General features: G+C 46.5%; 1 protein-coding gene across 18 annotated transcripts in view; it reads left to right on the forward strand.

Annotated features, from left to right (window-relative positions):
• The window catches only part of tcf7l2 (transcription factor 7 like 2), a 110,393-nt gene that overhangs the window by 75,060 nt on the left and 8,789 nt on the right, over positions 1-26,544 (forward strand). For 7 of the 18 annotated variants that reach the window (XM_061223810.1, XM_061223874.1, XM_061223891.1 and 4 more), the window contains 7 exons: positions 10,235-10,367; positions 14,536-14,638; positions 15,604-15,690; positions 21,567-21,692; positions 23,054-23,216; positions 24,182-24,289; positions 25,947-25,995. In XM_061223810.1, coding sequence (XP_061079794.1) covers positions 10,235-10,367; positions 14,536-14,638; positions 15,604-15,690; positions 21,567-21,692; positions 23,054-23,216; positions 24,182-24,289; positions 25,947-25,995 — 769 coding nt within the window. Of the gene's footprint in view, positions 1-10,234; positions 10,368-14,535; positions 14,639-15,603; positions 15,691-21,551; positions 21,693-23,053; positions 23,217-24,181; positions 24,290-25,931; positions 25,996-26,544 lie in introns of all 18 variants that reach the window. The other 11 variants (XM_061223791.1, XM_061223847.1, XM_061223856.1 and 8 more) reach the window with 3 other exon arrangements.

Genomic DNA, 26,544 nt, shown 5'->3' on the forward strand with positions numbered 1-26,544 from the left:
CGGACGGCAGTCTGGGAAGGTGCTGCCCTCCAGTGGAGTAGCTGATGACAGCGCGGCGTCGCGTCTTGTGTAGTCTGAGCGCTACCGCAAGCAGCAGCATGCTTGTTATAACCAGGAAACCAGACGCATCGGTACCCATCCCAAACCAAGCCGGTGTAAATGGTAAGCTGTCTTTTTTTTTTTTTTTTTTTTTTTTTTTTTTTTGCTTGTCTTTTTTTTTTTTTATTCTACCTACCACTTTGTTGGGTCAATTTTTATTTGTGCAGTCTTTTATATTTATTTATATACTTATACCTCTATATAGTCACAAAAAATATGTATATTTATGACAATACTGGTTTATTTTTTCTACAACATTTCTGGAGTTGAATTATCTGGGAACGTGTTTGAATTTTGGTAAACAAAGCTTAGGTTTGTCCTACAATTTAAGGTTGTTTTCCTTTTTGGATGTTGAATATTTATTAAAAAGTGTATAGATTTCAATGTTATTTTGCATCTATTACATTTTGTAAGTTTCAGTTTGAAGTAATTAATTTCTCTAAGGTATGTTATTGGCAATTATAGAGCCCTGCTTTTGGATGACCGTTGTCATAAGTTTGATTCAGCCTTTGAAATGTTCTAATGCAGGTTACCATCAACTTCAAGGAAATTTAAGAGAAACATTTTTGTTTTCTGAAATGTCTGTTTTTCAAATCGCCTTTGTGTACTGTTCTAAAGCAGTGTATCACAAGTTGATCAGCATCTTCAAAAATGCCGCACAAAGTTTTGGCAAAAACAAAACAAATAAATAGTTTAAAGAGTTCTAGCAGGTGGGCAGCCGCCCGTGTGTTTTGTCCGTTTGCACACGTGTGTGTCTGCGTACGTGTGCGCGCACGGGTGTGTGAGTACAAATATTTAAAAAATTGTCTCATCAGATTTACTTCAAAGTTTAGTGTGTATTTTGCATTGGACGGGCGGTACTCTGTTGTAGCTTGTTCGGTACGACGAGTATTGTTTTTTGTTTGTATTGTTTTGTTTTGTTTTTTTTCTGCACTTTCCCTGTCGTGGTCCGGGTTGAGCCGGAAAGAGAGAGGAAAGAGAGTTTCTCTCCGGCTGGCAAGGCCGGCGTGCTACCATTGTGTCCCGACTGATTGGGGGCTGTCGGTTAGCGGCAGGCGAACCGGCGGTTAGCTTAAGAAAGCGCACGTGCGACAAAGGGTTCGGCAGGAGCGTGGCGGGCGGCTGAATGGAAGGAGTGGAGGTAATTAGCCGCCGTGTTGTCGGGGCTCTTTGGCTTGTCAAGCCGGGCTCTCGCAGCTTTTGTTATTCCCGTGTAAAGGAAATTCTGCCGGTTTTTGTTTCGGCATTTCAGCGTTAAGGGCCCAGAGAGCTCTCTGGCGGATGTTCCGCAGGCACGACGAACACAGAAAATGTAAAAAGTTTGAGGAAGAGCATTTGTTTTGTCCTTGGCCTTATTTTGTTTGTTTTGTTTTTATTTTTGTCGTGTGCGTTGTGCTGTTTGAGAGAGACAGAAAGGCTGTGTTTGTTGTCCTCCCCCCTTCTTGACAGATACCTTTACAATATTCAATGAGGGAAGTAATTACTTTATGAATTTAAATTCTTTAAAAAAAACTGTAAAAAAACATTTTATTTGTATATAAAACGTATATAGAGTGTTTTTATTTTTATTATATTTTATTATATCACTAAGCTTTTCATAACCCACCAAACTTTCATGTTTTTCATGTTCAGTGGGTTACGAAATGTTCCTCTCATCTTCCCCTCAATCGCGTTATTTAGTTTATTACAGTTTCGTCATTGTAATTGTAAAGCTTTTTTCTAGCTCTCTCTTTTAAAATATTTCTCATTAAAGGAAAAGGACAAAACATGTTTTAAAATATGAAAAATATGAAAGTGCCCTCTGAACGTGCTGTAGGTTTTGACTCCCAATAATGTTACAGTTGTTTGAAAGCCTGAAACTGGTCTGTAGAAAAAGGTCTTTCAGGGCTAAATATCGTGGGGTATTGTTTAAGTACAGTAAATAAAGAATGAAAGGCACAGGGGGCAGGTGGTTAAGGGGCCTTGTGGACAGGCGAGGAGCTACAGAGACAGGTTAGTCAAAATTTAGCGCCTCTGTTTTTTTTTTTTCCGCTCTTTCCTTTTCTTCTTCATCCTCCTCTTCCTCTCCTTGTTCTACTTCTTAAAAAAAAAAAACGGAAAAGAAAAGGCGAGCCACTCGTAAAAAAAAAAAAAAAAAAACGGAGACCGAGAGAGAGAGAGAAATGAAAAAGCCCCATGATGTAGATGTCACAGCCGTGTCAAAGTGACAAGAGGGGAAAATTTTCCCGCTCTGGTCTCCGAGGGAAGTGTGTGTGCGCGCGCGAGCGTGTTGTGCTTTTTTCGCGGGGGGACCTGCACAGGCTCAGATAAATGACTGCTCGCTCCAGTGTGCTGATCTCGCGCTGCTTTACGGATGCTGCTCCGTCTCCTTCCTCCTTTTTTCCTCTCCCTTCATCCCCGCTCCTCCTCGTCTCGCCTTGCGCGCTCCTTCACGCAGAAGCTTTCAAGGCGCCGCCGCTTTTCGGGGCACCCCCGACGAGCCCCCGATGCTTAGCCTACACATGGTGGGGCGCAACTCCGGGGTCGGGTAACTTTCAACGTTTTTGTGTTGTTTTGTTTCGGCGGTGTTTTTTTTGTTTTTGGTTTGTTTGTTTTATTTTATTTTTTATTTATTTCGTTTGGTTTTCGTCGGTGGGAAGGCTTCTACCCGAGCACTTTGCTCCCGCGCTAGGAGTCGTAGCCCACATTACCCCCCCGTCTTTTCTCCGTTTCTCTTTTACTTAAAAAAAGAAAAGGATAAAAAAAACGATAACTGGAGCCGAACTGGGGAGCAGCGGTGCTGGTGCGGTTGGCATGCGCCGGGCGGGCGAGAGGCTCGTCTTAGCGCCGGCCCAAATCCGCCAACCCCCCCCCCCCCTTAACCCCACCCCCCACCCCCCCCCAACGGCCCAGGCCTCGGAACCGCCGACCCCTCCGTCTCCCCAGAGTGGCGTTTTTGTTTCGTTTTTTCCCCCTCAAAGTAGCTTTTCGAATCGATAAGTGAGCGACGAGCGGGAGAAAGAAAGATAAACGGGGGAGGGCTGATTGAATGGTAGCGCGCGCGGCGGGTTCGGTGGGGGGAGAGCTACGGGAAAAAGCGGGGTTTTGGGAAAACGAGGAGGAGGAAAAGGAGAGCGGGAGACAGAGAAGGCCTTTTCGGGGAGGTCGTCGGCCGGCCGAGGGGAGGGGGGGCGGGGGAAGGCGTCGGGGTCGGACGGGGGAGCGGAGAGGGCCGCTATGTACTCGCGGGACAGCGTTCCCGCTGCGATGGAGGAACAGGGCTGCAAAGGAGGCCCCCTCTCCTCCTCCTCGGGATTCTCCCTCCTGCAGCAGCTCGGCTGCTGGCACCTCAACCTCAACTGCTGGGTGAGTCCCTCGCTCCTCCCGTCCCCTTCCTCCTTCCCTCCCTCCCTCGCTCTTTTCTTTTCGCCTTCCGCCGTCCCTCTCTTCTCGGCCTGGGGCGGCAGGGCGAGGCGGGGCGGGGGGAGGTGAGGGAGACGTAGACGGGAGGTCCGAATGACAACTTCCTGCTTTAAGGTTACACGAGTGCTCGGTGAGTTTTATTCATGCAATTATTGAAGGAAAGGTTTGTTTTTTTGTCTTCGGGGGGGGGGATGCATTTAAGAGTGGAGGGTTCGATTCAGGCCGTGCACGTGTATTTGTGTGTGTGTGTGTGTGTGCGTGGTAAAGTTATGTTGGCTGCCAGACGTTTTTAAATACGCATTGCAAGTGGTACTTCAGTGGGAAATACTTTGCTGGCATTTTTACAGGAACTTATACTTTATTTTTGTTGTACAATAGGTATTGTATTGCATTTGGGGATTAACGATAACCCTCTGTGTGTGGTTGGGGTGACATTTGACCCCCCTTCCCCCCCCCACCCCTTACGCACACAAGCATACACACACACACACACATACACACACACATTGTTCTTTTATCCCTTATTCACATCATCTGTTTGTTGGGCTGTTTAGGGCAATTCTCTCATTTTATTTCAAATGCTGTCAAAGGTACCTGCAAAAATGAGCAAAGAAGAGCCCACACGCATTGGATTCAAATATATACAGTAGTATGTTTCCCATTACAAATTAATATATTCCTGTTTATGTTGCGGTTCTGTTAAAAAAAATTTAATTCTTCAGGCTGAAAAGCTGTGCAGTAGTCAGAGGGTGAGGACAAAAAAAGGCATTAGTTACTTGGGAGACATTTTTAATCAGGAAATGGGAGAGTCGGTGATTGGGCCTGCTCATGGTTAAACCGCGGTCCTTCCTGCCCCGGCCAGAGCTCTTCACCTTTGTGGGAAATGCCCCTTGGCGGTGGGTAGGGTGGCCCCGTGGGGCAGCGGGACGGGGGGTGGAGCGCAAGGGCATTTGTTGGTGCCCAAGCGCCAGGCCGTTTTCCGGAACACGGAGGCTTCGCTGCGTTAAGCCAGGATGAACGAGTGCCGTGTGGCGTCTGATTCTTTTCTTCCTCCTTCATCCGGCTTCTAAGGTGCAGGAACAGTGTACAATAGGCCTCTCTTCCATAGGAAGAATTATCAATGAAAAAATGATAATGAAATTATTAAAATGTATTATTATTATTATTGTTATGTGATCATTTCTTTGTGCTACATTTTATCGTTTGCCGATTTTTAAAACGCAAGGTTACCATTTTTAAAGCCATTTATTTTTAAGGCCTTTCTCCAAGATTACGTCAACAATAAAACAAAAACATTGTTTTGGTGCTTCAAATTGATGTATTACTTCATGTAAAAAAAACAAAAACAACAAATAATAAAGAAGAGGGGAAAAATACACCCATGCAAATGACAGTGAAGTCTCTGGCCCAGATAACATTTCTGTGCTCTTCCCAGATCACAGAAGCCAGCCTGTCATTGCAGTAAAGTGAATAGATTAACTTTTAAATCTACTCTTGTCCCAGGAGCAAAGGGGCTGTCTGATTTTTCTGGTTTTTCTGAAATAGGAATGCTGGTAGGATCTGAAATGCGGGAATGAGAAAGGGCTCCAAGAGGCCTACATAACTCCCCAAGGGTTTGTTTATGTAAGGCATATGGGCAACCGTGTGTGTGCGTGTGTGCGTGTGTGCGTGTGTGCGTGCGTGCGCGCGCGCACACGTGCGTGTGTGGTGCATGTGTGGGTGCGTGCATGTGTGCGAAAATGAAATAATGTTGCAATAAAAGTAAAATTATTCAGTCAAATATTCATATTCATGTTCGTTTATTCAAAACGACCTTGGTTTCTACAATATTTCTTGAATTTGTATTTGACCTAGTTTGACCTGTGTGTCAACACAGGCTCATTTTGTAGCAGGTATAGCCTGTATGTAGCCTGTATTTGGCATGCTTGGATCAATGCAGGTCCCCTGCAATTAACATAGGAAGTAGCTACATGGCTGATTGGCTGCTTTCATTAGGATAATCATTTTTTTAATTCTCTTTCCTGATTACATTTGTTATGGTCCGTTTTAATGTTGTTTATGGCTGGGTACGTCAATGCGTGAATCAAATAACACAGCATTTCCTGAGTTGTTTAGGCCGCTTGAAGTTGCAAGCTTCTGTGTATGCAATACTGACTAGGCGCACACACACACACACGTGCACGCAACACTCAGACTGCTGATTGCACGTGCTCGCTTGCTCACTCACTCGCTCATATATGCTACACATACTTTTCTGACTGCCAACACACACACACACACACACACACACTCATGCACGGAACACACAGACTGCTGATTGCACGTGCTCACTCGCTCATGCATGCTGCACATACTGTTCTGACTGCGCACACACACACACACACACACACACACACACACACACACTCACCCTGTGACCTTGGATTTGTTTGTTCTTGCACATTTGTGGAATTCTGCACACTGTGCTCAGAGACATGCGCACACACACACACACACAGGGTATACTGTGTAGTTTATATACATTCGAGCAAACAACGCAGCAATGCTAAGGGTGTGTGGAAACCTACATCTAGTACGCACACACACACAAACGCACGCATAAGCACAAACACACATGCATGCCCACAGACACATACACACTGACACATACGCACTAACACACACACACACTGACATGCACATATACGCAGAACCACATACACACGCACACATATGCTGACACATGCGCAGACATACACGCACACACACACACACTGACACATGCACACACTGACACATACACACACACGCACACACTGACACATACACACACACACGCTCACACTGACACATACACACACTGACACACATACACACACACACACACTCACACACACACACTCACTCACACACTCACACTGACACACATACACACACACACACACACTCACACACACACACTCACTCACACACTCACACACACACACACACACTCGCACACACACACACACTCGCACACACACACACACTCGCACACACCGCACGGCGTGTCACCGCGGGCCCTCGGACGCAGGCCCCCGGCGCGTCTCTTATCGCTCGGCGCGTTTGGCAGCTTTGCCGCTTGTGCTGGAATTTGTCAGTCTGAGAGCCCCCGATCCATCACAGCGCTGTCAGCCTAACCCCTCCACCCACCCCCCACAGAACAGCACAACAGCTCATTAGGCCCCTCAAGCGCCGGTGACAGCTCATCATATCATGCTGTAAAGTGTCGAGGCGCACTCACCCCACCTCCCCCCGGGGGAGCCCCCAGAGGTCGCCACCTCCGTATTCGCTCTTTAAATTTTCCCTTCCTCGCGAGGTTGCCGCGCAGCGGAAAAATACGCAAGCGTGTCCCGGTCCCTCTCGCCCCTTCTTTCCGTCTCGGCATCGACACTCCGCTATCTCTCTCCCTCGCTGTACCCCTCTTTTAAAAGCTTGCTGTGGGTTTAAGGTTTAAGGAAGGTGTGTTGGCTTTAATAATGGGTTAGGCCGTCGGGTCGGTCGTGCGCCATGGTAAACAGTGGTGTTGTCGGACCCTTTCGGTGTAGATGGTACGCGGTGTGTGTTAACTTAGTGCCCGGATACAAAACAATGAACTCTTGATGTTTTTCCCCCCACATCTTGCAAGTCCCCCATGCTCTGGCCCATAGAGCCTAGAGACGCATTAACCTCTCATTGTCGGCATGGAACGCGCGCTCACTTCATCACGAGAGCTCGGCGAGCTACAATGGAGGGCCGCAAATCCCCCCACCGGCCTCCCACAGCCTCCTGTCAATTACCGTTAATGGACTGACATTGTGGTTAATGGCTGCAGTGAAGTGACACACACGCGCTCTGTGCGTTAGTGTAGCGCTAGCGTTGCGTTAGCATCAGGCCGAGCGAAGGAGCCGTTTTCGGGGGGCCGGCAGCAGCCGCGTTTTCGGACGCTCCCCGCTGTCACGTCCACTCACCCGAGTTCCAGGGTGCGCAGTCCTCCATTTTCTTTAAATATTTTGGTGTTTATATGTGTATTTTCTTTCATTACATAGAGACCTGTTCATGCGTGCGGTAGGCCGAAACGCTTCTCAGTCGACAGAGTTCAGATCGGCTGATTCTTTTTTTTGTTTTGTTTTGTTTTGTTCTTTTATCTTTCTTAGGTTCTTTTTGACTATTGGAGGTGGGGTTGTGGGGGCTTTGGGGGCGGGCGGAGGCGGGGTGGGGGGTGTATTAGTGGGTGGTACGGGCCGTGCGGGAGGCAGGAAGTGTCTTTTATTTACGTTTTTCTCCTCTAAAAGAGGTAGGAGTGAAAAGGCTCCCGTGCATTTCCCCTTGCGTTTTGTTTCATTTGTCGCTGGGCATAATTAAGAGGCATTGTTCAGCCGGCGGGGCAGCGTGATGTCGTTCGGCCATTGTGTTTAGTGTCGCTGCGGAGGTTAGGGAACGAGACGAAGAGAGCCTAAGTGAGTGAGATGCAGAGGGTTTTTTATGTCTCGGGACAGAACGGGGTTCTGCTTCAGTGGGGAGGGAGTTTGTGTAAAGATGGAGATGGTGAAAGTTTGGGGGGCGGTGTATTGTCCAGTCAAAAGTCCATCTGAAAAGATTATTGTGGGTTGAAAATAAGTGAGCTGGGGTTGTCTTGTTTGTTGTTAGTTATGCGGTTTATCGGAATTGAAATGCTTGTTTTCCTTTTTTTTTTTTTTGGTTTTACAGATTTTTTTTTATTCTTAATATTTTACATTTCATGTTTACTTATTGATCTCTTTTGTGTTTTTTTTTTTTTTTTTAACTTCTCTTAAATGGGCAAAACTGGATATGTACAATGACGAGTACATATCCTCAGAACTGATTTAGTTTATTTGTTTTTGTTTTTATTTACCCCACCCCCGCAACGTGTCGGATCTCCCAAGGTCAAAGGTCAGGGGTATTCCATGAGTAACGGACTTTCTTAACAGGGAAAAGAAAAAATCCTTTTTTTTTTTTGTGTTTTTTTTTTTTTATTTAAGACGTACGCGTCCTACGCTAACTGTGATGTAAATCAATTGCTCGTCCTCTGAATGCGTGGGCAGTAGATGGCCATTCGGAGGAATACTGAATAGAGACCCCTGACAAAAGAACCCATTTCAATGGTGTACTAAAGCCTTTCAGCCCCAGAGAATGGGCAGCATTCTTTCACATCATTACCGGGGTGGGGGGAGGGGGTTAGCGCGACGCGGGTCTCTCTCAATGGCGGACTCGGTAGGCGTGTGCAACGGCTGCCAGTGCGTAGCTTTTTTTTTTTTTTTTTTTTATTCTTGATTGACTGGACTTGAGGATTGACCCGTACGGAAGGGGTGGGAGTCGCACCTTTGTTTGCTTATTTCGTTTTTATTTGCAGCTGAATTTAGCTCTCTGCTGCCATTTTTCAGGAAGTTCCATTTTGAACAGTAAACCAATTGCGTTACATTTACAAACTGAGTGAGCGCCACCACAGAATGATATGATATGAAATGACATGATAAACCGCTGGAAACATATTCCCTGCAGATGCACACCATATTCATGTGTGCATGTTTCTGTGTGTCGGGTATCATATTTCAGTACTTTTCGTACAAATTCTTTTGCTGTTTCAGTGTTAACAAGTGAGTCACTCGGCGTAGCTCAAGAGCTTTCTGTGTTGGGCCTCGGCTGTGCCAATGTTGGGCTTCTGCTGTGTCTGTGTTATGTCTGCATCGGCTCTGTTTTGGGCCTCTCTTAGGCCTGCATTGGCTCTGTGCTGTTGTGGGTCTGTGTTCAACCTGTGTTCAGCCTGTGCTGTGCCGACATTGGGCCTGTTCTCTGCCTGTTTCGGCTCATTGTTGTGCCTGCTTCGGGGCTGTGCCTACGTTGACAATTGCGCTATGCTTCTTTTGGGTGTGCGTCGGGCCTGTGTAGTGCTGAGCCTCCTCTATGCCTGTGCTCTGCTTCTTTTGGGCCTACGCTGTGCTGAGCCTGCGTTGTGCCTGTGGCCTGTATCTACCTACTCCTGAGATAAAAGACCTGTAAGACAGTGGGGCAAATGAGAGCGGAGTCTAATCCATCCATCACCTTCCCCCAGCCTGTCTAATCTGCGCCACCGCCACCTAATCTGGTTCCCTTCGGGCGCGCTGGGAATTCACTCTCTCCCCACAGCCGTTTAACGCCAGCTCCCCCCCTCCCCCTGCCAAATTCCCCCTCAGACTTCCCCTCTCTGTTAAACTGTAATCTTAATGTAATTGAAAAAGGGCTTTTGCCACAAAGAGCCGATTACATCACTAAAGCCAATTTGGCAAAATGGGGAGATGATTCTTTTTCTTTTTTTTTTTTTCCTTTACGGTGCCAAATCCCTGCCCAAACACACGCAGGGCTGGCAGGCTTAGGGGGGTCGGAGCAGAGACTCTAGGAACCCCTGGGGGAAGGGGGGGGGGGGTTTAGGGGATGGAGGAAATGGCTTCAGTGTCGGGGAGGCAGACCGCCGTGTGGATTTCCCGCGCTGTGCTAACGCGCCAGTTGCTAGTCGTGACCGCCTGCCAGAGCAGAGGATGAAGTTGACTTTTACCACAGGGTTAAGCAAACCACAAAACAATACTGCGCTTTGAGGTGGTCTTCCGCCTCCTCGCTGCAGTTGGTGAAGTGTAAACTCTATATTTCTCATTGCCCATGTTTGGTTCTCTTTCCTGTCAAAGATTAACATGATTTGGTCTCCCTCCCTCCCTTCTCTCTCTTTCTATCTCTCTTGCAGTCCAATAAAGTCCCTGTGGTTCAGCACCCTCACCATGTGCACCCTCTCACCCCCCTGATCACCTACAGCAATGAGCATTTCACTCCCGGGAACCCCCCACCCCACCTACAGACTGACGTGGACCCCAAAACGGGTAAGAGTGGTGCCTCCTTCCCGACACTGTGCGTTCTTCCTAGCTCACATACATCACAAACCTACAACGCCTCAATCATGTCACTTAAACTGAGGTGACTCGTTAATTAATTGGAGTGACTCCTTCATTCTCTGGAGTTACTAGAGTGACTCCTTAGTTCACTGGAATTACTGGAGTGACTCCTTAGTTCACTGGACTTACTGGAGTGACTCCTTAATTCACTGGAGTTACTGGAGTGACTCCTTAGTTCACTGGAGTTACTGGAGTGACTCCTTAGTTCACTGGAGTTACTGGAGTGACTCCTTAGTTCACTGGAGTTACTGGAGTGACTCCTTAGTTCACTGGAGTTACTGGAGTGACTCCTTAGTTCACTGGAGTTACTGGAGTGACTCCTTAGTTCACTGGAGTTACTGGAGTGACTCCTTAGTTCACTGGAGTTACTGGAGTGACTCCTTAGTTCACTGGAGTTACTGGAGTGACTCCTTAGTTCACTGGAGTTACTGGAGTGACTCTTTAATTCACTGGAGTTACTGGAGTGACTCCTTAATGTATGTGCAGGTGTGCGAAAGAGGGAGATCCTATCTGTAGTTATTACCCAGAACTTGTCCCGATGGCAGTTTAAACCTGCTGTTTTTCATGCTTTCCTTCGTGGCTCATCCATGACCTCTTTCGGAAGGATGCGAGCGCTCTGATTCTTGCCTTGTCTGACTCTAATGCTGTCTTCAATTACAGCGTCCTCGTCACAGGTGCGGTAATGGCTCGCATCCTGTTAAATGCAGCGCTTAATGGCGTTGCTTAATTGAGCTTAGCGTTTAATTAATCCATGAGCCATATTAAAGCTGTCGTGTGCTTGCGCTGTTGGAGAACACGAGCAGGGCGTGGATTGAATGTTCCCACCGCATTCCTCCGGCTTTCTGAATGTTGTCTAGCCTGTGCCAGACAAAGCTGAATGCATTCATTCATTGCTTTTTATAACAGCTGAGGTTTTTCAGATGTTTATCAGAATTTAATTATTTTTGTTAGAAGCTTGTGTAGGGGAACAATAGTAATAGACTGGTGGGACAATAGTTGCAGACTCTTGAGTTACAGTAGTAGTATTGTGTGAAAGTATATATTAGTATACAGTCGTAGTAGTAGTAGATAATACGTAAAGTAGTAGTAGTGGGGTGTGTTCAATACAGTAGGAGAGTGTACAGAGCCTTCAGCAGGACAGCATGTAGTACAGAGCCTTCAGTACGACAGCATGTAGTACAGAACCTTCAGCAGGCCAGCATGTAGTACAGAGCCTTCAGCAGGACAGCATGTAGTACAGAACCTTCAGCAGGCCAGCATGTAGTACAGCGCCTTCAGCAGGACAGCATGTAGTACAGAGCCTTCAGTACGACAGCATGTAGTACAGAGCCTTCTGCAGGACAGCGTGTAGTACAGAGCCTTCTGCAGGACAGCATGTAGTACAGAGCCTTCTGCAGGACAGCATGTAGTACAGAGCCTTCTGCAGGACAGCATGTAGTACAGAGCCTTCTGCAGGGCAGCATGTAGTACAGAGCCTTCTGCAGGACAGCATGTAGTACAGAGCCTTCAGCAGGACAGCATGTAGTACAGAGCCTTCTGCAGGACAGCATGTAGTACAGAGCCTTCTGCAGGACAGCATGTAGTACAGAGCCTTCTGCAGGACAGCATGTAGTACAGAGCCTTCTGCAGGACAGCATGTAGTACAGAGCCTTCAGCAGGACAGCATGTAGTACAGAGCCTTCTGCAGGACAGCATGTAGTACAGAGCCTTCTGCAGGACAGCATGTAGTACAGAGCCTTCAGCAGGACAGCATGTAGTACAGAGCCTTCTGCAAGACAGCATGTAGTACAGAACCTTCAGCAGGACAGCATGTAGTACAGAGCCTTCAGCAGGACAGCATATAGTTCAGAGCCTTCTGCAGGACAGCATGTAGTACAGAGCCTTCAGCAGGACAGCATGTAGTACAGAGCCTTCAGCAGGACAGCATGTAGTACAGAGCCTTCAGTAGAATTGCATTTAGTCCAGGGCCTACAGTAGGACAGCATTTAGTCCAGGGCCTACAGTAGTGTAGTTTCGTCCTGCTGTCTTGAGCACAGCTGGGGAAGCGAGCAGACTGGAAGTATGCACTGAGGCGCATAAATGTCACACCGTGCTCCTGGCGTACCCTACTGAAGCGCCTCAGCCAGTTTTAAGAGCTGTCCGGGCAGCAGACGCTAAGCGCTTCCACAGTGGCCCTGCGCATGCTTTACACCACTGGTAACTCGATCTTTTTCCTTTTACGACAATATATTTTACACCGAGATGTGGAAAGGTCTCTGGAAGAGATTTAGCGATGTTAGTATATGTAGCATTTCCCCCTCTAGGATGAAAATCAAAATTTGTATTTTATTGTATATATTTTTTTAGTTTGTAATCTCTCGGTTGGTGCGTCTGATTTTGTTGACAATCACGTTTTTATATTTTCGAATTTCAGACTGAATTTCTGTGTGCGCTTATGATTCCTTCAGTGTTATTGCACGTTAAAAAAAGTACTTCTTGGAGTATTTATATAGGGAGCCAGACAGCAGGCTGCTTGTTTTTGCACGTGGGCTCAGCTGAGCTCCAGTGTGAATGAATAACACAAGGGCAATAATTTCTAAATGAAAAAGCAGGAACGAGCTTAATGCGAACAGGAAGCGGGTGGCCACAGCGGACAGCTGTCAGGGAGCGGGGGCCGAATCGCTGGTTCAGCTGTTACCCCCAGAGTCCCCGCTCCTCACACGTTTGTGTTGGGATTACCGTACATTTCAGAGTCCCCGCTCCTCACACGTTTGTGTTGGGATTACCGTACATTTCAGAGTCCCCATTCCTCACACGTTTGTGTTGGGATTACCGTACATTTCAGAGTCCCCGCTCCTCACACGTTTGTGTTGGGATTACCGTACATTTCAGAGTACTCTTCTTTTCTTTTTTCACATTGAGAAACGGCTGCCTCTGCTCCTTACCAAGCGGCCAATACCAGGTTTGTTTTCAAGCTAATTTCCTGGTACTTCCTGGTCATGCTGAGAGGCGGTGCTCACTAGCGCCTCTACGTTTGGCTCCAGTATAGGTCATTCTGACCTGTTTTCAGTGTAGTCAATGATACAATTGCTGTCAAAATACAAAAGCAATCTTTTTTTCTTCTTTTTTTTGTGTATTCGCAATCAGTGTTTTTTTCTTCAAATGTACATCAAATGTCTCCCCATTGGCCTATTCTCTTTAAGTTATTGTGTTAGTAGGACAATACAGCAATACTTTGTGGTCGAATCAGGGACAGATTATGTCACTCTCTCTCACACACTTAGTGGAGGAGCCGCACTCCCGACTCTGGCTCCAAATTGTGCAATGTAACGCCGTCTGTAAGCTTGATTCTCGGTTTCAAAATGCTTTTCACAAGCCCATGGATAGTGTGTGACAAAACAGGCACTTTTTCTACGGTCTATGACCCATACATGTTTGTGTTTAGATTACCGTAAATTCAGGCACCCCTCCCTTTTCTTTTCTATTTTTTTCATTGAGATGATGGTGGAGTTGAAGTCTCTGTAAAGTCTTGCTTTTCATGTGGCTGTAGTCACCACAGTGAGATAACGACATGATACAAGGACGTCTGTGGTGACAAACCTCTTTGCAAAGTGGTGTGTTGTTTATTTTTGTGTGTGTGTTTCTATGTGTTTATATTTTACTCTAATACTGGGCAGACGCATATGAAAGGTGTAGTTAATTTGCTATCTGACTGCTTTAAAGCCAAGATCTGGGGACTGGTTTAGAGAGAGCACTGTACTGCTGTTTTGCTTTAAATCTTTGATTATCGCGCGCGCTAGGTCTCTGATTCGGTCGGCACGACGATGTGGATGACAGAGCAGTGTTTTCATCCTCTCATTACGGCACCTCAAAGGGCTTTGATCAAAACGTAGCGGTTTAGCGCCGTACAACGCGCGCGCTGGTTCCCTGTGATGTTTGACTTTGTTCAATTGTGCAACTCACAACGGACGAGTTTAGCCTTACTGTAGTCTTCGCGGGGGGATAGGGTCGTCAGACTGAGGGGATAAACGTTTGAACACTTGTTCTCTCTCTCTGTTTTCCCCCTTTCGCCCATTCTTTCTCTCACTCTCTTCTTTATTTCTCTTTCTTTTCACAGGAATTCCGAGGCCTCCACACCCCCCTGACATATCACCATATTACCCTTTGTCTCCTGGAACAGTAGGCCAAATCCCCCATCCGTTAGGATGGTTAGTACCACAGTAAGCAAACACCACTTTTTTTCTACTATAAGATTTTACCTTGCTGCTTTACCAGGAGCCCTTATGTTATCAGATGTGCCTGAATATTTATGACATTTTCATATTTTGTTGCTTACTGTTTTGTTTCTCTTCAGTGAGGCAGTAGGTTTGAATGGGAGGAAGGGGTATTTGCCTCCCCCATTAGGTTAAGAGGCATGTTATCAACCCTTTCTTTTAAGCTAATATTAGCTTACCGCCTCCCCTCCAGAGTAACTTCCCCACCTTATGCATTCCGCTGGTATACACCGGCACTTTCACCGCCTGTGAAACATAAATAAATAAATAAATAAAATGCACACACTGCCTTATTTCCCCCCCCCTCCCCCCCCCCCCATCAGCCCCAAGTTGCTTCTTTGTGCCGAGAATGCTATTTTGCATGTTGCTGTATTGTCCAATTAAAGTAATGAACTGTGATTGCCAGTATTTTACCCACAATTCCACACGGGGACCCTTCCCCTGGTAACCCATGTCAACACTTGTTAATATGACAAAAGGCTACAAATTAAGCTCTGTTAATTTAATGTTTTCTCACCGCGATCTAAATACCGAGAGAGGCCGGGAGCCGGTCCGCCGCTCTTTGATTCGCTGCGCTTTATTTTGGTATAAATTTACATTCATTATTGTTTTCCTTTGGATGTGTAGAGCTCAATTAGCGTGATGGCTCCATTAAAGCGTCCGTAGCTTCGTCTTTAATTATCACAACAAAACACCTAGCCCCAGCTCGGGGGAAAAAGGGTTTCCATTGACATAGGAGAGGGTTATAAAATTTAATTAGCCATTCCTATCAGATTTGCGGCATTCAAATTGTTCGGAGTTTGCTCCCTTTGATCCCCGCTCGGCAATCCCCAAGATTTTTTGTTCTGATCAAATGAGAATAAAGCCGGTCGCACAGGGAGAGCTTTTACCTTTCCCTTTCTTCTTCGCAGGCAAGGTCAGCCAGTGTATCCAATCACAACGGGCGGATTCAGGCACCCCTACCCCACCGCACTTACCGTCAACGCCTCCATGTCAAGGTGAGTTGAGTTCTGGGAAGGGGGGGTTATGTTGAGGTGGTGGGGGTGGGTGGTGTTGGTGCTGGTGTGGGGTTAGGGGGTGGGGGGGGGGGGGGGGGGGGTGCGCACACCCTTTTGAAACACCAGGGGGCCCAGAAGCGAGGATACTCCATCTGCTCCGATCCTCCAGAACTTTTCCCCGAAGGAAGAGCTCTCTTTGCTCTCCCCATTAATAAAGGCAATCCCCACAGTGGCCCCGCGTAGATATTAAAATATTAATTATTACCAGCGTTTCTGGTACCAAGGCCCCCGATGCACGTTTACCCTCGCCGGATGCTGCGGGGGGAGGGGGTTAGCAGGAGGGCGGTGGTGGGGAGGTGGGGGGGGGGTCTTGAATGCGGGGAGATCTCGGCGTGGCTAGTTAAGAGGCTCGAGATGCATTTCTCCGAGGGCCAAGACTGCGGGGAGAGCATATGGCTGGGGCCTGTATTTGTGTTTTTTTTTTTCTCCGGGGAAAGGCGAGTGAAATCAGCAGCGGCGAGGCGGCTAAGGGTTAACCGTAGACGACTAACACCCCGAGGTTTGTGCTAGTGTCTTTAAAATGAAATAACAGAGACGGAGGCGGAAAAAAACATTGTTTTCAACTCCTCCTGTTGCATACCCAACCCCCCCCCTCCACAACTACAACAACTATGAGCCCTGAAGTGCTAGGCCCATTCCATTCTAATAATGATGGTATTACCATTTTTGAATGTCAGAAAACACACATGGTTTATAGCCGTGAGAGCAGGGTGAAATATGCGTCGGGCTAGTCTCCAGACGGTGGAACGCCGGCGTGTAACTGCGCTGTAAATGTAGAAACCGGCTCTGCGGAGCCGGATTCCCCTCCGCCCCCCCGACCGTCTACTGCTCCTCTGACACCGAGAAACGTCAAGAAGTTCCTGAAATGGAGGTCTGTCTGTTCTTGCGGTGGGACGGCCAACATTTTTAAAATAACACTGCGGCACTGCATCACCGGTTATTCGAGCTGCCGCACGAGATGCGTACGGACAAATACGTACGATGCTCGCCTGCCGTGGTTTCGCCCTGGGTAATTTCGGGTATCTGGCGTTGTGTTTACCGGGCAGCCGGCGGACCTGTGTTTAAGTGACGGCTAATTGGCCTTAATGAGGGGTTTATATTGTGATCATCTTATTTCCAGTGCGGCTAATTGAATTGGCGGAGGGTCTGGGAGCTTCGTGATGGGCCGGGGACGGCTAATGCATTTTGATAATCCCCTAATTGAATTAGCGCAGATTAATAGGTAGAGGTTCCACGTGTCTGGCGAGAGCGCAGTTTAGCATGTTTATGTTAAAACGACAAAAAGGGGGGTGGGTTCCCCGGTCCGCATGCTCGCTTGACTCACGTCCACGTTGGAAACGCACGTTTAGAGAGAGGGAAAATTCTCTGGGCACGAGACTTTAAAGGTCCACACGTCTCAGCATTCACTTCCTGGTTTTAGGCTCTAAAACACCCACAAAACGTTCACAAAGAGCCTAACCCCTGCCCCTCCTGCGGTCAGCTCTCTGTGTTAACATGGACAGTGGCGAAAGTGGAGAGAATACAATAGTGAGGGAGAGGGATGGAGGAGAAAAATAGCGTTTAAATATTTAGAAGATCAAGAGTTCTAAAAGGGTGTCCAAAGGCTTTTGGCTCGGACTCAAACTCAGAGGATTATATTTAGCAACATCATCCAAAAACATACGTCATGTCACGTGGGAAATCGTTTTTGCAAACTGCTTGGAAAAATAGGCGTCTGATCCAACACTAATACTTGGATCAGTGTGGAACACAAATCAAAAGCTCCAGGATGAAACGTGTGTGGGCCTTTAAAGACCACAGACCGAAACAAGGATGCCCCCACCATTTTTTATTCCGGACCTTGTATTTCAGCGGGAACATAGCTGGGAGACAGGGGGACTGGGGCGACATTAGCACGTTAGCATTGCGAACGCCGCCGCTACCTCTAACCCACCACTCCCTTGACAGCCGCCCCCCCTCTCTTTAACAGGTATCCTGTTCTTATAATACAAAAAATAGAAAAAACACAGGACATTCAGAGGAAGGTAGGACAAATTAAACGCGTTATCTTTTTAACAGACCGTCGGGGCATCGCCAAAGGGGAAGCGTCAGCCGCTAGCTCCCGGCGCGGGGCCCGGCCTTTGACGGTTCCGGGGGCTTGTGGGGAAAAAGAGCGGACGGGTCATTACCCGTTAAACAGCGGCGCAATTAAACGGCCCTCGCCGAGGCTTCGCGGACGGGATAAGTTGGCCGCGGTCGCCCCCTTTAGACGGAGGCGAGGGTACAGCCTGCGGGGCCCTTTCGCCCGGGCTAAATTGGTCCGAGGTGCCGGGCTTGCTGATGAGGGCCCGATTCCGCCAGCCCCGGCCCCGGCTTCAAAGAGAGGAGCGTCATGTTTAAACCATAACCTGGGCCACGCTATGGGGAGGTGGGGCGGGGGCGGGGGGGGGGGGGGGGGGGGAGGAAAGAGAGAGAGAGAGAGAGAGAGAGAGAGAGAGAGAGAGAGAGAGAGAGGGAGAGAGAAGAAAAAAATTGGATCCGGGAAAAAAGACGAAACGTAACAAGTGCAGGGGGAGAGAGGGATAATGATGGCGGATACGAGGCAGCTCAAAGGGCCCCGCACCGGGGGAAGGAAGAGGCCGCTCGCTCCCGCGCGAGGGAGGGAGGGAGGGAGGGAGGACGGGGGAGGGGGGGGGGGGGGGGGTGGGTATGGTGTCGCGCGGGAACATGACAGTGATGAAGAGAGGAGACGAGAGGTGCGGGCGGGGCGCGGGGCTAGGAAAGCGGGATCCCCAGAGACAGCCTCCCAACACAAAATAGTTGTTCCTCGCAAGTTTAGGCTCATCGTTATATTCTGGCTCGGAGCCATGCAGCCAGACACTGGCCGGGTAATGAGCTGCCTTTTTTTCCTTTTTTTTTTTTTTTTTCCTATCATCAGCCAATCTTCCGCACTGATTTGTGTACTGTCGGTGACACATTCACGCTCGCACGCACAAATACGCGTTCACACTCGCACACTCTCTGATGCGCACACTCATTTCCATGCACAAGAAAACACACACACACGCGCGCACACACACACGCACAGTGGTTCACAACAGCGATGCGGCTAATGGCTGTATTTAGAAAGTGGGATGCTAACGATTATCATGACGATGCTAGCAAAGGGGATAATTATGATCGCTGTACTGATACTTGCGTGAAAATATTTAAAGATCTGACTGGACTGAGAATCTCTGTGCGGCTAAAGTTCTGAAACCAGAATTCATCGCAAAACAGTGCTTAGCTAGTCGGCTAACTATTGAAGCTACATGTAAAGTGGCTACTCTCTCACACACACTCAATGTAGTGTACTGTGGAATAGCATCTAAGTCTACTGCAAACCCAGGCCTATATACACAGATACTCTCACCACACACATTTACATTGTAGTCTACATGCTCACTTATCCATCTACACTCACTGAGCACTTTATTCGATATTTATTAGACTTATTTTTTTTTACTTATTGGTATTCTGCTGCTGAAGCCTATCCACTTAAAGGTTTGACATGTTGTGTCTTCAGAGATGCTTTTCTGCATACCACTGTTGTAGTGTGTGATTATTTGCGCTACTGTCACCTTCCTGTCTGGCCCTCTCAGCTCTGACCTCTCATTAACAAGGCGTTTTTGCCCGCAGAACTGCTGCTCACTGGATTTTTTTAGGTTTTTCGCACCATTCTCTGCGTGAAAATCCCTGGAGATCAGCAGTTTCTGAGATATTCAAACCAATCTGGCACTAACAATATTCCATGGTCAAAGTCACTTAGATCACATTTCCTCCCCATTCTGACATTTGGTCTGAATAACAACTGAATCTCTTGACCATGTCTGCATGCTTTTATGCATTTAGTTGCTGCCACATGATTGGCTGATTAAATATTTGCATTAACAAGCTGGTATAAAGGTCTACCTAATAAAGTGCTCACTGAGTGTATATACCCGTACCCATATGCACGTAACATATTTTTACACCACCGTCTACACCCCTAACTGCCCTCCACCTGCGCAGCTACAACCATTGCTGTCTACATCCAAAACTGTTCCCAGTCAGTCTACAGCTATGTCCTTATCTGCACCTGTATCAACAGCAACGGCTATACTCGTATGTCTTCACCTAGAATATTTACAGCTGCAGTATATAAAATGGCCATTGCACAGGGTCCGGCGTCCGGTTTTTACAGTCCGTTGCCTTTCCTCAGCTCTGAAACCGTTGAACTTTCTATCCATTCGTTCCGACGACATCCAATTTTATTTATTCATTTATTTATTTATTTTGCGAGTAATAATAAATAAGTAGCATTTTCATATTTCCCCCATGGTAAAACAAGGAGCATTCTTTCTTTTCTTTTTTTTCCTTTTTTTTATTTCAGTGATCTTACTACTACATTTGCTAGAATATCTCGATACCGTAAGACGATATTGCTATATATTTAGTCAAGGTTATCATACAGTCAAAATCTCACCTTCGCAGAGCGTCCACACTTAGAAAACAAAATGTGTGTAGTACTGTAAAGAGGACATTATGAAGCAATGTGTCTTTGATTCTGACATTGCAAGATTGACATGTTCGTACTGTTGATTGTGTGCATATTGTCTTGGCACAGTGGTTCTCACTCCTGGTCCTGGTGAGCTGCAGGTTGTGCTGGTTTATGATGTTGCTCAGCACTTAATTGATCACTTAAAGCAGTTAATTGCACAGTTAACTCCCCTCCCCTGGTTTCTTGGGTCTGCATTGGTTGCTGATATGAAGGTGAAAACAAAAAACAGCGCACCCTGCGGCTGTCCAGGACCGGGATTGAGGACCATTGTGTTAGCCTTACTAGCTTGGGGGTCAGGGATAAGGGTTCCAGCACCAGTCCAGCCCATCACCTCTCAGCTGTGTTATCTAATCATGTCACTCATTGAGTTTTGAGTATGTGTCAGTGAGTGTGTTGTGAGCGTTGGTGTCAGTGAGCATGGATAAGCGCGTCTGCATGTGTGTGTGTGTCTGTGTGTGCGCGTTTGCAGATATGTTCCCTTTAGAGCGCGTTTAAGCCCCTTTCACCCATGCCCACAACATTGGCGGGTTGAATTATCAGGGCTAGACACTAATTTGGCATTCCCGATTCTGCAAATTACTGTAGAAGCTCGGTGAGATCTCTATTGAATGAGATTTGCTTGGTTTGGTTTTGGAATGAGAACTTAAAAAATGGTAGATCTCCAGGAGTCGGGAGGGTTACACTCATGTAAATCATACCAACACAAATTTCGTAAATTTTGTTTTAAGATAACGGTTAAATTTTTAGCCAGCAAATGTTCCCAAATAGCAAATTTTAGATAAGCAATGGGAGTATGGTTTATCAGTGAAAAATCTTATGCTGACTTGTTTTCTATAAAATGCTATGAAAATGATGTTAGCCAAGGTAGCTAGCTAGCTATTTCTTCCATTGATATGTGGTGCTAACCAGCTTGCTACATTGAGTACCAAATCACCTTAAAACTTAAAGAGACTTGAAGAGTCACCTTAAAACTTTGTTAGCCAATGATGACAATTTCGACAATGGTGTTCGTTCATTAGGCAAAGACATGTCACAGCAACACTGTTTATTCCATTTCGAAAGTAAATGGTCATATTTCCCTCAAAAATCACACAATGTGAGTTGAGTGCATTGCATGAGTTTGTGTGAATTGCATTAGCATGTCTCTGGTTTATGCGTGTTCCTGTTAATGTTGCTGATATTGTGTGTGTATGTGTGTGTTCATCTCTCATTTCACCTGTGTCCATTCTGACGATTTACACAGTTTTCTCGCCTCCAGGTTCCCCCCCCACATGGTGCCCCCCCATCACAGTTTGCACACCACGGGCATCCCCCACCCAGCCATCGTCACCCCCAACGTCAAGCAGGAGTCTTCCCACAGCGACATCGGCTCTCTCAACAGCTCGTGAGTCTCTTTCCTTCTCCCTCTCTCTCCCTTTCGCCCTCTTCGTAGCCATTAGCGCACTGTTAAGGCCCATCCACACCTATAAAGATAGCTATAAATATGTTGTTTTAACTCAAATGGTGGTGGAGTCCACATCACAATTATAAGGACAATAACACTGGCGAACGATATCGTTGGGTCCACTTTCATAGCTTTTTTTTTTTTCTAGCTGCATGAACGATAAAACACTATAACATCGATCAAAATCCATCAGAATTTACAGGGTGTCACTTGCTAAATGGCGGACGACCTAGCCGAGAGGCTATTTACAGAATATTATCGTTCAGCAGTGTGGATGCTCACATCGTTATTGTTATAGTTATGGTTAGAATTATAGCTATTGGTGTGGATAGGCCTTTAGCTTGTTGTCCAGTAAGGAAAAAACCCTGACTCTTTTTTATTGCACGTTGGTTTGTCTGTTTCTCGGTTACCCAAGGTCTTTTATAAAGCCTGTCAATGATGTCACGATGATGTGTCCTTCACTGTTGTATGTCGCGTTGCTCTCTCTGGACGGAGATAACCTTCCTGTGAATTAGAAGACTTTCTCAATAAAGAGAAATGTTCCCGTGATTTATTTTTAGATTTAAATACTCACTCAATACAGGTGGACATTGATTGACATTGAGGCGCATTTCTGAACTTGAAAAGTTCAAATACAACGTCAAATACGCTGAATTTATATCACAAGATCACCTGTATTGGTAAAGAAGCAAATTCTTAGGTGATGGCACTTGTGGGGAAAAAAATAACATTAACTTATACTTACGCACACACACTTAGCACTTTTAAGGTAGCATTGGTCACAGTATCTTTCTAAGGGGACAGATAATCGTATCGCCGAAGTTGAAGCTTAACTGTCACTCAATTTGAAACATGCTGCATTTATGTTGCGTCGTAACCTGCGTTGTTTAAGAAGCAAATGCTTCTTAAGCTCAGTCTCCACCAAACTCCCGAGACGAGACAAGACTAGAGAAATCTCGAACGTCCGTGTTTGTATCTCAAAACGTCCGTGAGTATGGACTAGACAGTTCACACTAAAGAATAACAAATAAACAACTGTTTCCATGACGACCCGAGTTAACTGTAACGGTAAATCACTAATTGTTCTAAAACTCCGGGCTTAAGATTTGACATGCTCAGTTCTCGAAATGCCAGCCGCCGAGATCCGACGTTCTAAAACTGGACACTTCACACGGATATAACTTACTTCTGAAGACGTTCCAAAACCGTCTCGCCCCGTCGGCTGTTTGGTAGAGTGATGTCATTTATGAGAAAACGATGCGCACCGAGTAAACCCTCTCTCCCTATCCTCCATTCCGCAGGAAACATCAGGACTCGAAAAAGGAGGACGAGAAGAAGAAGCAGCCTCACATAAAGAAGCCGCTGAACGCGTTCATGCTCTACATGAAGGAGATGAGGGCCAAAGTGGTGGCCGAGTGCACGCTGAAGGAGAGCGCCGCCATTAATCAGATCTTGGGACGGAGGGTAAGGAGGCTTCAGTCACCATCGAATGTCTGGGTTTGTTACGCGGGTCACACTTGGCGCGTCAAACTCCAGTTCGCTGACGCTACGGAAACCAGACCTGGGTCAAAACATGTACTTGTATTGGATTTGAATGCTTATCTAAGCTCTACTGAGCTTGCCTGATGTATTGGAACCTATGAAATGCTCTCAAATAAAGTACAACTCCCTCCTTCTGGTGGTTCAAGTCCTGTTGTAGCCCCTGTTGAGCCCTTGAGCAAGGCCCTTATGCCTGCATTGCTCCAGGAGGTATTGTCCCCTGCTTAGTCCAATCAACTGTTAAGTCGGTTTGGATAAAAACGTTGACTAACATATTGTAGTTATGATTCTGGTCCTCTTGTTTGGCTCAATTGCTCCAAGCAAGATTAATCAAGCACAGAAAATTGTTTGAATCCAAAACAGTTTTTTATTCGACCCAGGTCTGGTGGAAACTATTGTTTGTGGTATTGTTCTTCATCCACGCAGTAACCATGAGTAAACTGTAGTATTATGTGACTATTTTGATTTTCTAATCTGTGCAACTGCGTTTACAAACAATGCAGGACTAATAAAATGCAACCACTGGAGTTTTGCAAGCGTAAATACGATTTGTTTTCTGAAAGATGTGGTATGGCCTCGGATTGAATCCGGACCATGCCATAGAGTGATGCGCAACTGGCAATAGTGTCGCCTAGTAAATGTGATGGTTCAGTCGGATAAGGTTCGACGATCTTCGCGATCTAGCCACCCCTGCTGGTCGATTGGGTGTTCGTAGGCTGCATCAAAGCCTTGAAAGACAGGTCTTGTACTCTGTGGTGTGTGAAGAAGCAGCTGGCAATGTGTTTTTGAAATCAGTCTGAGGTAGATGCTCATGTAACCTTTGTTTTGTTTATAGAGTCTCGCCCTTGACACTGTGCTAATCCCTTGAATTACTCTCCCTCTCCCCACAGTGGCACGCGCTATCCAGGGAAGAACAGGCGAAATACTACGAGCTGGCCAGAAAAGAGCGACAACTGCACATGCAGCTGTACCCCGGGTGGTCGGCGCGAGACAACTATGTAAGTTTTTAAGTTTTCAAGTCGTCTAAGATTTAAACACGTTTCCTTACTTTGCAATGTCATCTGTACCCTGCTGGAAGGGGGCGAGGCCTAAACCTGCCCGGGTGTAGGGCACGGGGCCTATTCGTCTGTACCATCAACATATAAGTGTAAGCACTGGAGGTGGCTTCCGTTTACTCCGTTTCCTCTGGGCGCTGCTCTGTGGCGTTTGAAGTCAGTTCACGGATGCTGCCATGTTTGACTGTGGGGTGTTTTTTGACTCCAGAGCTTGTTCACATGAAGGGATGAATAGGAATGAACATAAATCTTCTATCTTCTGTTGTGTGGCTCAGAAAAATTGGTCCATTCAGTGTGATTAGGTCCAGTGTGAGGACATTTTAGAGTTTAAAAGCACTGTCAAAAATGTAATAATTTTGTAGTTTTGAATGAACTTCAGTTAACACCAGATGCTTTATAAACTGCAAATAGCTCGGGTAACCACTGGAGTTTGCAAGCTCCTGGGGGCAGCAATCATCAAACCTGGACCTCAAATCCAAATTTGGCTCTGGTTTTCTTTTCTCCCAGGTAATTAGCTGAACAATTAGCGCTACTGATTTGCCAGACTGTCTTGACTCCTGACTCCCAGGTAAAGGGAGGGTGGAAAACCAGCAGTTCCTCGAGGATTGTGATTTGACGATCCCTGTGGCCAGGTGGAGAGGGGCCTCACCTCTTCACCCTGCTGAAAGGAGGCAGAGCCTGTACATTTATAAAGGAGACCAGGACAAAGTGTCTGCTCCAATGAAAGAGTTTGTACACAGTTCCTGAATCTTTGGAGAATCCAAATAGCTCCAAATAGTTCAGAGGTTTGCAGCCTCTGAACTCAGTTAAGAAAATTAGCATTTGCATCTGTAGTCCAAGAACGACTTGCACAGTACGTTGTTTTTATGAGCAATTGAAATGGCTGGATATTTAGCGCTATTCAAGTGAAGTGCGCCTGTCTTCCAGGAAAGAGGTGATTTTTATCCTCTTTTCTGGAAATGGACTACACAGGAAGTGGTTTTCAGACCCTAGTCTTCCTGTGTCGGTATTGAACATGTCAGATAATCTGGTGAGTATAAGAACTCCAGGTCTGTTGTCCTCCGAGGCAATTTTAACTATGACCTGTGAAGCTTCATAAATTCTGCAAAATGGAACTATTATTTGGTGTACATGGCACCTGAAACTTTGATATTGCTCTCAGTTTTGCTTGGACTAATGGAGTAAAGTTTATTAATGTATATCATCATTCAATTACATGTAGTTATGCTTTTTGGTCTTCTTATTAATAAAGCAATGTTGAAACAAACAAAAAAACACCCCCTTATTTACATTTAAAAGCTTGCTGGAGCACTTTAAAGTAATTCTAGCCCCTGAATCTTTTTTTTATCATTTTGGTAAAGTTTATGTTTTAGGCCATGACCGAATTACACCAGTATGACCTTCGGAAGACTTCAAGGGAGAAGCGTAGCGCAATGAAGTCTTGTTATGGTTTGAGGCGGCCTTAAACCATGGGAAACCCTCTGGGCCAAAAACGTGCTGCTTCCTCCCCTACTCCTTTTTTGTTCCGGTGTCTTTGTCTTCTGCAATATAATAACTAAGGTGCCTGTCTATTTCTCTGTTTTTGGCGGGTAACCAACAGGGCAAGAAGAAGAAGCGGAAAAGGGATAAGCAGCCAGGAGAGGGCAGCGGTGAGTCGACGGCAATTATCTCTGGTGACGGAGGAGTGCCTCATGTGTCAAGCCATGACATCTCCCAGATAAAAAGTCCTGCTTACTCCTCTCGTTTTTATCCATTTATTAACTTACTTATTTATTGCCTGCCACATTTTTTTCTGTATGCGACTGTGCTATCTAATTCAGCGTTTACAAACGATAGACTGCTTGTTACTACCCCTTGTTAAAAGCTAACAGCAAAGTTACCACGCATGTCCAAACACCCCCCCCCCCCCCCCTACTACAATGACCTCCAACACACCCCTCCCTCACCCCTTCACCATTCACCAAAGCATCGTGTTATTTTGACATTGTGATGTGTGTGTTTTTAAATATGTTATGAAGTTTACTGTCCTGAAAGCTGTTAACATGCTGCTGTTGTGTGTGTTTTACTTGCCTGTGCCTTGGTCCTGACTTGCCCCCCTGGTCCTGACTTGCCTCCCCTGCCTCCTTCCCTGATCACCCCCCTTCCCTGTGTTGAGTGTATTAGCTGGGGCTGCGCCTGTTTGCTTTTGATGCATGCTT

This window comes from Conger conger, chromosome 2, assembly GCF_963514075.1.
Source record: "Conger conger chromosome 2, fConCon1.1, whole genome shotgun sequence".
In the NCBI taxonomy this organism is placed as follows: Eukaryota; Metazoa; Chordata; class Actinopteri; order Anguilliformes; family Congridae; genus Conger; species Conger conger.